General features: G+C 38.5%; 1 protein-coding gene and 1 long non-coding RNA gene across 7 annotated transcripts in view; one reads left to right on the top strand and one right to left on the bottom strand.

Annotated features, from left to right (window-relative positions):
- The window catches only part of LOC128252502 (uncharacterized), a 20,046-nt gene extending 15,071 nt beyond the window's left edge, over positions 1-4,975 (bottom strand). Inside the window, exons 1-2 of one of the 3 annotated variants that reach the window (XR_008267308.1) lie at positions 3,909-4,975; positions 3,780-3,810 (exon numbers count right to left, since the gene is read on the bottom strand). This is a non-coding gene — a long non-coding RNA (uncharacterized LOC128252502). Of the gene's footprint in view, positions 1-3,779 lie in introns of all 3 variants that reach the window. The other 2 variants (XR_008267307.1, XR_008267309.1) reach the window with 2 other exon arrangements.
- LOC128252500 (alkaline phosphatase 4) overlaps positions 1-14,928 on the top strand; it is a 20,397-nt gene extending 5,469 nt beyond the window's left edge. For 2 of the 4 annotated variants that reach the window (XM_052980271.1, XM_052980272.1), the window contains exons 2-3: positions 12,979-14,522; positions 14,581-14,928. In XM_052980271.1, the coding sequence (XP_052836231.1) occupies positions 13,175-14,522; positions 14,581-14,675 (1,443 nt within the window). In that variant the 5' untranslated portion in view covers positions 12,979-13,174 and the 3' untranslated portion in view covers positions 14,676-14,928. Of the gene's footprint in view, positions 1-5,082; positions 5,160-5,914; positions 6,010-12,978; positions 14,523-14,580 lie in introns of those variants that run through there. The other 2 variants (XM_052980269.1, XM_052980270.1) reach the window with 2 other exon arrangements.

Raw genomic sequence — 14,928 nt, 5'->3', positions numbered from 1 at the left:
GACACACTGAACGAAAAACACAGACCAAGCACGCGATGCCGACGTCGGCAGAGCTTTTTCGCTCTTGCCATGTGTTTGTACGTCGCTCTCTCTTTTTCCCATTTCGAACTGCAGCTTACGCGATGCATACGTAATATGGCGAACACCTGGACCGAGTCATCTTCCTCTATTTAGACAGTCTCAGTACCGCCCCAAAAAAACATTCCCCCACCCCTCCATCAACATCCCCAAATCCATATATACCCCCTCCCTAACACAGTTTCAAATGACGCCACTGGGCAATTAAAGGGGTGCACTCGGAAAAATCATGTCATAAACAACAAATAAAGATAATTTATAAAAATAACACCGCTATTAGGACTCTTATTTTCAGGTAACTAAAACATTTTTATCACAAAATGGTTAGTTGGTATTCCATATTAATTTTTATGTTTTTTTTAATCTAAAACTATTGACCTTTTAAAGGCTTAAAAAACAGAACAGTATTGTAGATAAATGACGGATTCGTGATGTTGAAATTAAATTTGCACTATAATATAATTATTTGTACTATTATTCACTAAGTGAACTTTTTCAGTAATAATACGAATAATCTATCAGATTTAAAAATTAAGATAAAGAAAGGTTAGATAAAGATAAAGGTTAGGAAAAAGATTGTTGTGGCATGTTGTCTTTTAAAATATTAGGAACTATATTTTGACCTTTCTAGGAAACGTTGCCTTATTTGTGATGCACATGTTTATTTTCTGTGTAACCGTGAAGATGCCTTTTCCTGCCCAGCCCCATCCTCGCTTCCGTAATTCCGTAATGAGTGTGGGTTGTGCGGAGATGGGGCGAGTGTTACGTAAACGATTTTCGAAATCCCATTTACCCACACTTATGCAGATGCACACATCGATGTACTCGTATCTTGTGCCAACAAAAGCGGCACGCAAAGCTAAACTCGAGTCAAGTTCAGATACAAATATCGCATTGTGTAGGTTGTGCTGTGGCTTTCCACAGGGGGCGGTGGCCGCCGGGAAATCGCACTTGGATCTTGATTGACTGCATCACATAGCAGTATTTCAAGTGCTGCCTTTCTGGGCGAACTGCAGTTTACAATTTCACAGAATTGTTTACCGCACTCGGCCGATCGTGTGTCAGTAGATAATCTGAGTCACAAATATACGTACTATACATATATGTGCATTAGTTGGGAATAGAATAGAATGTTGAGGCGCTGATCTGCTGATGACACGTGATGCAATCGAAAATCAGCGGACTGACGGGCTGGCCATAAAACTACAGAGTGTTCCGAATGCTAAGCAATTCTGTAAACGGTTGAGTAATAAACACAATTTTATTGGCCCATTAGATTGGCGGATACAATTAAGCGTTAAATAAAGATCTTGATTGTTGATCTTTTAACTTATATCTTAGAACAAAGAGGGCCTTTGACCTTTTTAACTATTCTTTTATCAAAAAAATTTTTGAGTAAGACGTTTGTAAAATTATGTATTATTTATCTTTAATTATTTAAATTTAATAATTTAATTTAATTTAATGCAGAATTGAAATACGAACTATGAATGTTATTTAATGCAAAAGATTCTAAGAGTATTTAGCTTGTCTGTGATATGATATGAAAAGTAACTTAAGTTTCAAACTGGAACAGATTTTTGGAAACCTTTTTATAGTCAGTATTTTTCTTTGAAATCCCGTGCCATATTCAAAGCCAATTTCGCTGATTCGCACTCTGGCGACAATGGTCAGGAAATTAGTTTATAATTGTTGGTGCAGAGTGAAGTCATAAACAAGTGAGAGAAGCTGACAAACAAAATGGCAACACATACTATCGCACTCAAATAAAGCCATCATCATGTCGCATAAAGTTCCTGAGAATCATAATTCCCTTTGACCAAATTCCGAATGTTTCGCTCGTTTTGTTTTCCTTTGACTTGCATATAAACGGAACTGTTTATAAGCTTTTTCGCATTTGTTTTGTTTATTTTCGCTGCTGTTGTGGCTTTTTTCGCGATTATGTATTTTTTCTTTGCTTGGCTTAATTCGTGTTGTTTATGTTATAAATAAATTTTGATATTTCTGCAAATTCCGGGCAAGGAAAACAAATGATTGGGAGAGATGGCCAACATTGAGTGCCGTTTTATGGTCTATAAAAGAGAGAACTTATTTTAGCAGACAGTGGCGCTTGATTGGTTTTATAAAGGGCGTTTTAAGGCCATAATCTATAAGCCATAAAAATTGTTTGCATTTATTATTATATTTTTTTAATACCTTATTACATTTAAAAAATGATTTGATATATTGATGGTTTTACAACCAGTAATTTCGGCAAAGAAGAGTTGGATTGAGTAGCTTCTATAAGTTAAAATATTGCTTATATAAATTAATTTTTGATCAAAAAAAAGAAACTTAAATTATTTGGAAACAATATATGTAAGTGTCTAAAGGAATTTTAGCCCTCAAAAATACTCCTTCCCCTTTTGGCGCGCCCCTTGTTGTAAAACTTAACTTTTAGCAATTGTTGACTGTATTTTCCGCAATCACAAGAACGGTGGGCGAAAGGGAGGCGGTGGTGGTGGCGGGTTGCCTTTGATGACGCCGTCGAAAAATTGTTAACTACGACGCAATTCAGTTTACTCACATTCTGCTGTTTTCTGCCACATTTCTATTTTGTCCGTGTTTGCTGATACTTTTCATTTTCTATGTGCACTTTGTTTTGTTTTTCCGGGTGGTGGGACGCCGAATTTTCCGGCAGGACACTTTTGGGCCAGAGCCCTTAGTCCTTGGGCAAACACTGTTTTATTTTCTGGATATTTTTTAAAAGTTTTTTATTTTTTTATTATTTTATTATTTATTTATTAGCTTGGTGAGAAAAGGCAAATGCGATCGGTTGAAGGTGCCGCTGTTCAATGTCGCCGCTTTTTCGTCTGCCATGGAAAGTTCTCGCCTCTGTCGCAGCGCAGCCGCTGTCGCTGCTTCGGCCGGCGTCGACGTCGACAGAGTTTCTATCTTCTAGCGAACACTCTCTCTTTCGCTCGCGCTCTCTTTCGTCAAGTTTTTCGATTCTTCCTGTTCCTGTTTCTTGGGCCTGCTTTTGGGCAGTCTTCCACTTTTGCCCTACTGCCCCACACACCTCTCAAAAACCCGAAAAGCACATGTGACGAGACTCGACTCTCTCCGCGATGGCCTTCAAACTGCCTCTCTCGCTGGTCGCTCTCTACTCTCTCTCTGCCATTCTTTCATTCATTATTCTCCTCCCCATTCTCATCCCTAAAATGTGTGCTTGCAACTCACTTTTGCTTTTTGCGGATTCCTGTTTTTATTGCGACGCTTTTTTTTCTAGTCAAAGCTAAACAAAACAAAAAGCTGAAAAACAATTTTAAGGGTCCGGTGGGGTTAACGAGATCCTCATCCCTTGATCCCAACGAAAAGCTCTGCGGAGCTTTGAGAGCTTGAGCGAGGAATACATAGACGTTTTCAATTAGGTTTTGACTATTTAAATAATTTAAATTTTTAAGAGTAGAAAGGACTAACGAAATTGGTTCTTTATTTTTACTCTTTATGGTCTATAAAAGTTTTAATTTCAACTTTAATATATACTACAAAATATATACATTTTAAATTTTTAATTTTGCTAAATTTTTAGAATTGAATATCCTCATACGGCTTAAATGTTCGGTTTTTGGGTACTTTTTTATATATTAGAAGATTTGGCTAACGAAATCAACAAGATATTTGTAAAACGTTCGTATAAGATATATAATAATGCTACTCACCTTTTAAAATCTTAGTTGAATTTATGTTCTTCTGCCAAAGAATTTTTTTGTTTTAATTGTATTTTCACAAATAATTTTCCAATTTCTCTTTTTTAAATATTCTATCTTTTTCATATTATGAGAACTCACTGGTTTGGGGCACGTATTTAAAATAGTTGTGAAATGCGCTTGCATTTTGAAATCCATTTCTCTCTCTCTCTCTCTCTCTTTCCTTTCTTCCGTTCTTTATTTCCGTGATTCCGGAGCGCACTATAGAATGCAGGTTAAATGATTTAATTATTTTGGGCAAGGTATAATTTATATTTATTTTAGCTTAAGTATTTTTTTTTTAATTTGACAAGCACTTCTAGTAGAATTGAACACAATTAATTTGCAATTATTTTGCATTGTTGTTTGCTTTTGTATTGTGATTGGGTTGGTTCTGACAAATTCAATTTAGCTGTTGATGTCATTTGCGTGTCTAATTTGTAACAAATTAAAGGGGAATTGTTTGTTGGCTTTTTGTGGTATTAAAGTACTATTCGTTGTGTTTAGAATTCTTCTGGTTCCGATTGGAGATTTGCTGGGAATGGAGCGTTGTTGGCAGCTTGCCTGCCGCACTTTCAATGCCAACGCGCAGCCCAGCAGAAAATGGCAGAGCCGTCGTCGTCGTTTGCTTAAAAGCCCGAAAGCTTCCGATGCGAAGAGAGGAGAGAAGAAACGAGCCAGTGTGTAGGGGCAAGGGAAAAATGGGGGGTCCAGAAGGCAGCTATGGCTATGTGGCGAAAGGAACCGAGCGTCCTACTGCCAGAAAAAAAAAGTAAAAAAGGAACTCTGGCAAGCCCAGCTCAAGTTCAAGGATGTTATGCAATAAAGCGAGGAGAGAGTGTAAGTGCAAGCCAGTAAGCAGCTCTCTCGCAGTAACACACACGTGCATCATCTGATCCCCTTTCGCTTTCTCGCTCGCCCTCGCTATCGCCATCTCCCTCTGGCCCGTTCTTTCCTCCTCCTCCCTCTCTCTCGTTCCCTTCGCTTTCATGTACTTGCAGTTTAAGTTGTGCAGTCTGCCCTGACGCGTCTTGTTTTCTGCCCCTGCACAGTGGTTACCCGCTAAAAGAGGACAACTGGGAAGTGGTCTACTGTATCTCGGTATTTTTCGTCCCCATAAACACCTTTTATATATTTAAACTTTTTTATTTGAATTTGTTTAGACTATAAAGGTTCTTAATAAAAGGGATTGCTTCTGAACAATTTGATAAAAAAGATGGTACTATATCAGAATATCTAATATTACTTTGGTGTGGTTTCTGATATGAGTTGTCATTTAATTTCGATTGCCTACACAAACGTCGGAAATGCTACATTAAGAGATTCTGATAAAAGTTCAAAATGTATACATATGTATGTAAATATCGCAACTTTAAAGTTATATTTTACAATTATATTTAATCTTAAAATATTAATACAAACAAATTTCTTTAAAACGGTCAAAAATATTATCTAAGTCCAATATTCTTTAACATTTCTTATTTTATAATTATTTTTTTTCTGCAATCAAACGATTGAGCTCCCACTTTCACTGTGTGCCCACTGTATGTGCACTAAGTTCGCTGTGTATCTGCTGGGTCTGGGCTTTTCGGGTCGAGTTCTGGGCCTGGGCTGAGAATTGTATATAATTAGCGCATTTATTGACTAACAGCCGCTTGCAACACAAAATGTACGTAGCAACAAGAGCTGACGAGTGATATGAGGAAAGTACAATAATTACTTGGCTTACTGGCCCTCCCAAGTATACGGATACTTGCTACCACTGTATATGTACATATTTGGCGAATGTAGGTGGGACCTGATAATACCAATATACACAATGCACAGTCATGCGATTTCGATTTTGATTGACAAATGTGCGTGTGCTGCAATTTTGTACCGACTAAGCTCCAAAAATCTCCTGCCAATCTCCACTGTGTATAGGGTTTGGTTGCATCCCGTTTTCGCCTTTCCTCGTTGAGTCTCTCTTTCTAATAGCACAAACATTGCTGCCTTTTCGATTTTAATTTCTTAATTGAATTTGTTTGGGGCGCAAGTATATAGTGGCATATGTGTGTTTCTGAGAGAGCGCTATCCGCCATGTTTGTTTAATTGTTTAATTAAATTAAATACCCTGACTGCAACTCTTGCATACCCCGGCACTTTGTAACGGTCGCATCCATAGATATATCGTAAGAAACGCTCATAGGTGCCATATTTTCAGGTAAATATATATCCTAACGCTGCATACCTATATACGTATATCTATATCACCGCCTCGGCTATATGCAACAGATGTTAGTGCATGTCGGGCTGGGGACTTTCATAACTTACCAATTCGTGCGCCGTTTTCTTGTTTCTTATGTCATGCGCACCGCGCCGCTTTAAAGGGTACTCGGATACAGATACAGATACACAGATACAGATACAGATACACACACGCGGATGCACTGGCACACACCGAAGCTTATATAGTGGAAAATATATAGACCCATATGTATAGCTGCTCGGCCGATACACACACAGCCATGGTTTGCACTTCCACAAGCACAGTGACCACCGACTGTTTGTGCCCACTTTTCCTGCGAGTAGCAGAGGAAAGTTTTCGCTCATCAGCACTGTGAGGAAATTGTGGGGTAAATTGCATTACATCCAACGAGTGAATTTTATTGAAGCTTCTAATCTTTATCCCAAGCTGAAAAGGACTTTAAATATAATTTAAAGGAATTATCTGGTAGTTAAAATAAAATCAAAAGTATTTCCTATTTACTTGTACGATATCAAACACTTTTAAAATTACAAATAAGATTAAGACTACCTGATGTGCCATACAACAATTCCTAAAATTTCTTACAAGATTGATCTATCATCTAGGCTATACAATCAATAAATATATTTTAGGTAGTAAACGGAAATATTTTCCAGTTATTATTTCCAAGTTATTAGATTTTAGTTGATAGTTTTGTATATATAGAAAGAATTCGTAAACTAAATTTTTGGACTTGTAAAACAATCAATAAATAATCATTAAAAGCGGAATATCAACTATACGTCAGATATGACAAATTTCGTCGAAGTTCCCAATTGCTACTAAAAATAACCAAAGCTGAGCTCAGTAGCGCTCGAAATTGGTTGCCTGGCTATAAACCAGATTTAAATGCACACACGTATGTATTTATATCTCGCGCGAAAGTATATATTTCTGTATAGTACTTGCTGTCGGACCGAGCTTATAGTGCATCTAATATAGAATGTGTATGCTTTGGGGAAAACTGTGCCAGAGTGGGAGGGCAACATTTCACCAGCACTTTGTAGGTAGCTGCTGATTCTGCTGCTGCTGCTGCTGCAACAACCGCCCTTTCCCTCTACCTTTCCCCTTATTTGCAGCGCATGACTGTAGTAGGTGACCTTGACAGTGAACTTGAAATACATGCGACAAGGATTCATTTTTGGGTGCGTATGTGTGTGTGCGAAACGCTGTGGAATGAAACGGATAACTGAGAGAGAGAGGGAGAGAAAGAGAGAGCTTTTGCTTAAACCGAACTGATAGTGCAGCTGTGTGAGGGAGGTGAATTGGCTGTATACCAGTATATAGCTGGGATGAATCATCGCTACTTGCGACGTTTTGTCTGCAGTCGATGTTTCTGAAATATGTGCCAGAAATTTCGCTTTCTTGTTTCGCCGTTTTGCAGGGGAAATCAGAAATAGGGAGCGAGAGGGTAGCTTTATGCAACGGTAAACCTAATGGCGAGCATATGTTGGCCGTTGCATAGGGCGGACGGACAAGTGTGCCAAATGGTTCACATTTACATTCCCATTTCGATTTCGATTTCGTTTGCTATTTTCTGGCATTCCCCTAGCCTGCAGTGACTTTGGAATTGTGCATTCAACTTTGACATTTGTTTAAGGGTTTATAGCGCTTTTGTCGGGGGTGGACAATTTTATGTATACGCTGACCCTTCAATCACTTCCCCTGACGAAAGCATTGCACGTTTCCTGGAAGCTGGCTGAAAAACATTTACGGCTTGGCAACATGGCGTATGGTTGATATCGAGCTATATTCTCAAACTGTGATTTCCATAATATTGTAGAAAGGAGAGCCGTGACCCAATTCCATTTAAATGCACAAGCTAATAACTTGTCTTAACTAATATTAAATTAACCCAGACGCCAAAAATGGCAAGCGACTTAGCCAAATTTTCAAATGGCAATTAATCAAGATGCATTTCAAGCATGTAAAATGTTATTTTCAAAACCAATTAACACGAACACTCACCCACAACAGCTGATGCACACACACACACACACCTGTAACCCAAATAAACCGAGGAAAATGCTGTTTTTAAACTTATAAAATAAAAAAAAGGGAAAAAAAAACGGTGAAACTGAAATTTGTATCTGTGCGATAATGAATATATAGGCAAGCTGAGATAGAAAGATGCAAACGTAGGCAGAAAACATGCGATACAAGCTGTTAGTACACGGAAAAAAAACTATAGAAAGTAATGACGATAAAGTAAAAATTTGTATGATTAAATATTTCTGTGAATTTCCACAACTAGGACAAGAAACTTTAAAAACGTTTCCAAATCTAGGTAACATTCGTTGAGGCTTAACTTAAGTCTAATGAAATGAACAACATTTAAGTATAGATATTTATAACAAAACTTGTCGGAAATGTTTTCTCACAGTGGAATTCAAAATGAAAATGCTTATGTACATATGTAGGTACCTGAATAGTTTGTCAGGTGGATTAATTCGAGGGCAAGAGGAGCTAGAAACATGAAATTGCATTTGAAAATTAAATTATTTTCGGTAGTTTTCCATATCTGCCAAAAGAGAAAGAAAGAGAGAGGGAGAGAGCGCATCACATGAGCGATTTGTATGTGTATGCGGTAACCTTGAGATTGTTAGTTGCCGCTAGAGGGAGATAGCCTGCTGTAGAGGGAGAAAGAGAACGAGATAGCGCGAGAGAGGGGGAAATGCAGTTGCAAATTGTGCTTGTGTGCGTTCAAACTTTTCGCTTTGGCACATTTCTTTGCGACGTCTGGCCATCTCGCTTGCACACACTCGCTATATCCCTTGCCTAGCATCTTGTTGTTGTTGTTGTTTGTTTTTCGCTTGGTGTTTGTTTTTTTCCCTTTACTTTTTCGCTTTTCGAGCGCAAATGCAATTCACGTTCAAGGCCATGCCACATATATAGGTATATATAACCCGATGTGTGTATGTCAGTTGTCAACTATATTTTTTTAGTACAGCCACAGATACAGATACAAAATCCAGGCACAGCTACTAGTACACAAACACTCACACAAGCGCAAGTGCACACAATCAATAAATTGCAACTTCTCAGTTTTATCTCTCTTCCGTTCCTGTACTTTTTGTTTTTTTTTTTTTTTTGCGCCTTTGTCTTTGTCTTATCGTCGCTTGTCTTTTCACTTCGTGTTTGCCAAACATTATAGAAAATAATGAAAGAAAAAGCAAGGGGGAAAACAATTTCAGCCAAGCGCTTTTCGTAATAAAAATAAACAAAATTGCACAATTTACATTATATTTTTCGATTCGCTGGTATACAGCCATATCCATATAGTATATTATAAATTGACCCATTGATTGGCACTCATTTTGCTGTTTTTCAATTTATTTGATAAGATATTGCAGAAAGTATTAGTTACCCTGAAACCGCTTTCTAAAGATTTAAATGCATAATTTTCCACCCCACTGCATCATTTATTGCACCCAAGAGCCGAGTCATATTGCTCATCTCAACCCCCTTTATGACCCCTCTGGTGTTATATAAATTGCTGTCAAATGGCAATGAGAATGCCATGCAATCAAGCGTAAACTATAGAGAAACATCAATTATGGAAGATGCTAAGACGTGTGGATTAAATTTAATTTTTTCTTATTATTATAATACTGGAGAGGTGACGTTAGTCATTTTTATTTTAAAAAAATAATATACAACTAGTGTCAAACTACTCAGCCTTAATAATATTGGTATACTAACACCTTACGAATTATAAATCATATTTGTTTTATAAATTGCAGCATGGTAAATGGCATGTAGAATATTATTCGTTGCAAAAGTTGATGTCACTGAATTGCCATCACAAATTGCACTATCTTGTTATCAGAACAAAACACCCACTTCTCGTCAAAATCGAAGTCTTTGCTTTGGGATAAAGAACAGAGCTAATTTAATTTAACCAAAGCAGCCGGAGGACGAAACAATCATTTCAAACAAGTTACCATGATGCTAAGTTTTTGTTTGAAGATTGAAATAAATTTGCATTCGAAACAAAGGATAAAGTAAAGACCTTGGATATAGTTAGACAAATATAAATATTTGTCCCAAGGTCTAAGAGTATACAAAACGCTGTTAATTTGTAAAAAACTAAGAAAATGCTTTTTCCCCAATACAGAGAAGAAGATGCGGTAATCAATTAACGTCAACAAACTGAGTAACATAATGACTTGGCTTGAAAATCAAATTAATGACAGTGAAGTGATCAAAAGGGGCTCAAGTCAACCAGCTATTCACAGTTTTAGAAATATATTTAAATTGATAGATAGACATAATTTTCTTATTTATACGCCTATGTCCCTGGAATGTTTGATATAAGGCCTGTAAATAAATTGCAATTGTATGGAAAATATTGCGTTGCACTTTATTTCAAGCGTTCATTTTAATTGCATTATAACAAGTAATGCGAAATTAGATGACCAATGTTTTTGTAATTCACATTAGGCGTATTAAGTTAATGTTAAACTGAAGATTTTAAATACTGGGCTCTGTATTTTACCCCTGAAAATGTGTCAAGGAAATTCCTCGCTTCTTGCCATATGGAAAGCGAACACGGAAAATGTTTTAGGCAGGCGCCGTTGGAATGCAAACAACACTCGATGATGAGAAATGCTATTTAAGGGACAAGGTCACGGCTGTGGTGGGTCGCTCTCTCTTTTAGTCTCTTGCATATGAATGCCGATGGGGGAACCACCCAGTTTAACGGGTGTGGAGTGGGCGTGGGCGTGGTCGGGGTTGTATTCGTGGGCGTGGGCAGATGCAGCAGCAGCAGCAGCAGATGGAGCTGGCTTGGCATCCTGCAAAGCCATTGACGTGGGCCAGTCCAAGTGACCCATATGCGTCACGCCCGTCGACTTCCTGGGCGCTGTTGCCAGTCAAAAGCACTGTTCTTGGCCAAGTTCTCGGGATTTCGGATTCTCGGGTTCTCTGGTTCTCTGGTTCTCGGCTTCCTGCCTCGATGGCTGCCCTAACGTGACGGCCACTCGCCACTAATTGCATCCTGTGGCGCTTGTCGGATGCAAACGAAATGCAATTTCCAATGCACATGATTTGGCAGAAGGACTGCGTCTAATTCTTCGTAAGCCGCACCAGATTTCACCAGCTGTTGGCATATTCTATTTCTTTTAAAATGTTTTCCATTTGAGATAGTCTAAGAAAATCAGAAAGTCATAAAATGCTTAAGTCAATAAACCCAATTTGTTTATTAATAGTAACTTGGGCTTGTTAAAACAAAACTAGTATGTTGTAAAAAATAAAGTTAGTGTGATAAACGTTAAAGCAGAATTAGTTATATTTTTTTTCTGAGAGGTTTGAGATTAAACAAGAATCAAATGTTTTATCTGTCAGTATTAACTTGGTTAACTAGGTATTCCTTTCTGAGTTGTTTCGTAAATATAGCTGAATTTTAAATAAAAAAAATTTTTAAAGAAAAAAATGTTTTTTGGATTTGTAGAAATGTATAGTGATTATTTAAAAAAATACATCGAGGATATTTCTTAATGAGAAACAAAGACTTTTTGACAAGCAAATATTTTTTATAATTGTCGTTGATTTTCTTTTGTTATCAGAAAATAAAATAATATTGCATTTTTTCCCTGTAATTTCATTTTACCGTAGTATGATGATATACCTTTTCATAGGTCTTCACAATTCGCCAACAGGTGGCGTTGCAGAAAGCTTACCCACAAGCTCACTCAATAAACGAACCTTTTTGAAAGAGGGGTGAAATCAGAGCTTTTCTTACTTCCCTTGCAACAGAAACTTACCCCAAATAATATGGAACACCATTGTAGTTGCCGCACTTGTCATCCTTTCCACCTCTATGCTTTGATAGAGGAGATGGGAAGCTAGTATTTAGGGACACCCACACCACCATTTCATAGGTTACGCATACGCAACGTGGGCTGCTGTTTGACAGGCAAAATCACAGCATGATTGAAAAATTGCTATTGAAATTGCTCAGCCATTTCCGCAAGTCAAGACCGCTGGAAAAACAAACAGATGAATGGACAAACCGATAATCAAAGTGATACCCGAGCGAGTGCCATTGTCAGTTGAGTGGGATTCAAATTGAAATTGTGACAGTTCCGCCGGGGGAAAACTGACCACATGTCAATGCAAAGCAACTTCAAAGCGACGAAATGACGGACGTGGTGGGCGTAGTGGGCGGGCTCGGGTGCCGGGTCGTAAGTGAAGGCTAATGGCAGGTAATTGAGGCAACAATTTCGCATTCGCATAACTGGCAAATGAACAAACCGTTGCCGTCCTGTGTGAGCCAATTTAATTGGGCGAGAATTCATAAGTGAAATAGTTTGCCGAATGGGGTGGTTATTGAAAACGTCATTTGAATGCCAAATGACAATTAGTATGTGCCGTTTGCCGGGCCAATGGACATCCCGTCCTGCTGACAAGTCGGGCAACTTTATCTATTGTGGCCCACACAATCGACTGTCCACGTGAGAAATAGTTAATGACCAAAGCCGAGACGTATTTGACCCCTCAAAACAGCAATTGAACTCGGAATTCACAATGCAATGCATTGGGAAAAATAAAAGCAATTTAAGTTAGCATTGGATAAGTAAAACCGTATTTGTTTCCAAAAATTTCCTGACTTTAAACAAGAAAGTGACATTATTTCGAAACCATTAAAGGTTATCTTTAAATTTATGTACTGATCCAGACAAATGCCTGGAAAAGCCAAACGATTTTGTTAAATGTTGTAATTACTTACTCAAAAACTAAACTACTGGCAAATGGAAGAGTATATTTAAAAATCATTGTGTTTTTATTTTATAAAAATCATGAATAAAATAATAAACAACATATTATCATTAAAAATTTAAAATAATTTTCCATAAAATTGCTTTCTCTGTGTTTTTGCATTAGTTGACACGCCAATTAGTGCATTTATAATTCATGACGTGGGTTAATTGCTACACTTAAGCCCAACTAAACGACCAACGATTGGGGGCTGTAAGAACTTTAAGACGAAACCAAACCTTATCTTGAAAAACAGATAACAGATAATGTGGTTTATGGTTAAGTTCTCTGGCTGTGAATCAGTTTAGGATACAGCTTGGCGATGGTAACGACACAGCGGACCAAAGAATTGTGTCAAACAGTTCGGCTGAAGTCAACACAGGTGTTTATTGTGGCCGGAACATGTTTGGTAACGTTGCTGGTCACATTGGTCTGCATTGGACTTATGACCCGATACGAGGTGCAGAACGAGGTGGCCAACGTGGCGGATGTGGACTATTGGAAGGACAAGGTGGCGCCCTCGCAGAAAATCTGGTATGATAGGGGCATTGAGGAGCTCAACGAGGCGCTGAGATCTCCTTCGGGTCCAATTTACCCCAAAAACGTAAGGATATTTCTGGTTCAGGGTGTCGATGGCAGAGACTTGGCTGCATACAGATTTTCCGCCACAGATTTTAGCCAGGGAAATACTAACTTTGTTTGGGATCAGTTTCCCCATTTGGCTCGCTTGAAGAACAGCTGTAGTCAACAGATTCCGTGCGAAGTGGCAAGAGTTTCCAAAGCATTCTGGGCGGGAATACCTTTGGAAAGCGTCCCTCGATTTCAGCCAGATTGCGGGCACTTGGCCAACGCAACGGATAACGTGCTTAGTGTTCTTCGCCAGGCTCAATTAGTTGGTTTGCGTACAGGCTTTGTGACCACTCAAAGGATTACAGGTGCCACGGCAGCCGCGCTCGGTAATACCAACTCCAACTACGAATGCGATGAAAGAATGCCTCTGGGCTCATCCAAGTCCGGCTGTCTGGATATAGCACGTCAGCTAATTTCTGGCCAGACTGGTCGATCACTCAACGTAATCATCGGTGGCGGCAGGCAAATGCTCAATAGTGTGGTTCCCAAAACCAGATCGGACCCTGTGGATGAACTGCTCTGCGAGTCCAGCGATGGACGCAATCTGCTCAAGGAGTGGAGAAGCCACAAGCTCAGGCAGAGCAAAATCAGTCCAATAAAATTTGAATTGGTTCAGCGAACCGATGAGCTGGAGTCCTTGAATGCCAGCAACTTTGACTTCCTGTTGGGTGTAATGGCAAATGGAGATTTGAGTGGGAATGCCAAGGCCCCAAGCCTAAAATTAATGGTGGAAAGATCACTGCAAGTGCTGAAAAAGCAAGACCAAGGCTACCTACTGATAGTGGAGCAGTTTATTCAGTCGGGCATGGACAAAAGAAAGCAGCTGCTGCTGCTGAACGAAACGCTAGTTGATCTTCACACGGATCAGGATACTCTAACTCTAGTTCTCATGACCAATGCAATCTATCCAAAACCAATCCTGGATGTGAGCGAAGAAACAGAGACAATCAGTCACCTCTCGGATTCTTTCAATGAACCGGAATTTCAAATCCAACAGAGACTACATCAAATGCCATCGGAGAGCTTACTTTTTGCTCGGGGTAAATTGTTTTCTTTAACTAAAAATATCGACTTATGCTGTCTTTTAATACTCTGCAGGACCCAAGTCTTCCATTTTTCATGGTGTTCGAAAGGAATCGTTCCTGGCACACGCTGTATCCCATGTCCTAAGCAGGAGTATAGCTATTCCTTGACACTTAAGGGTCTCTTATAGTTTTTCCTGGCAAAGAAATCTTCTTTAAAGGAATCGCTTAAAAATGTAATATTTAAAATGTATATTTTGTCAGTACACAGTCAAGGTTGTGAAGTTATGTGAACCAAAACTTATGTATTTTAGTAAGCCTCAAACCAAATAATTAGCTAGATGGAAAAAATCAAAGCTTCACATCTAAAAAAAACCTGTTGAAATGGTGATTTATTTATTGAATAAATTAAATATTTTTTAAA

This window comes from Drosophila gunungcola, chromosome 3R, assembly GCF_025200985.1.
Source record: "Drosophila gunungcola strain Sukarami chromosome 3R, Dgunungcola_SK_2, whole genome shotgun sequence".
Classification (NCBI taxonomy): Eukaryota; Metazoa; Arthropoda; class Insecta; order Diptera; family Drosophilidae; genus Drosophila; species Drosophila gunungcola.
This window is presented reverse-complemented; position numbering and strand designations above follow the sequence as displayed.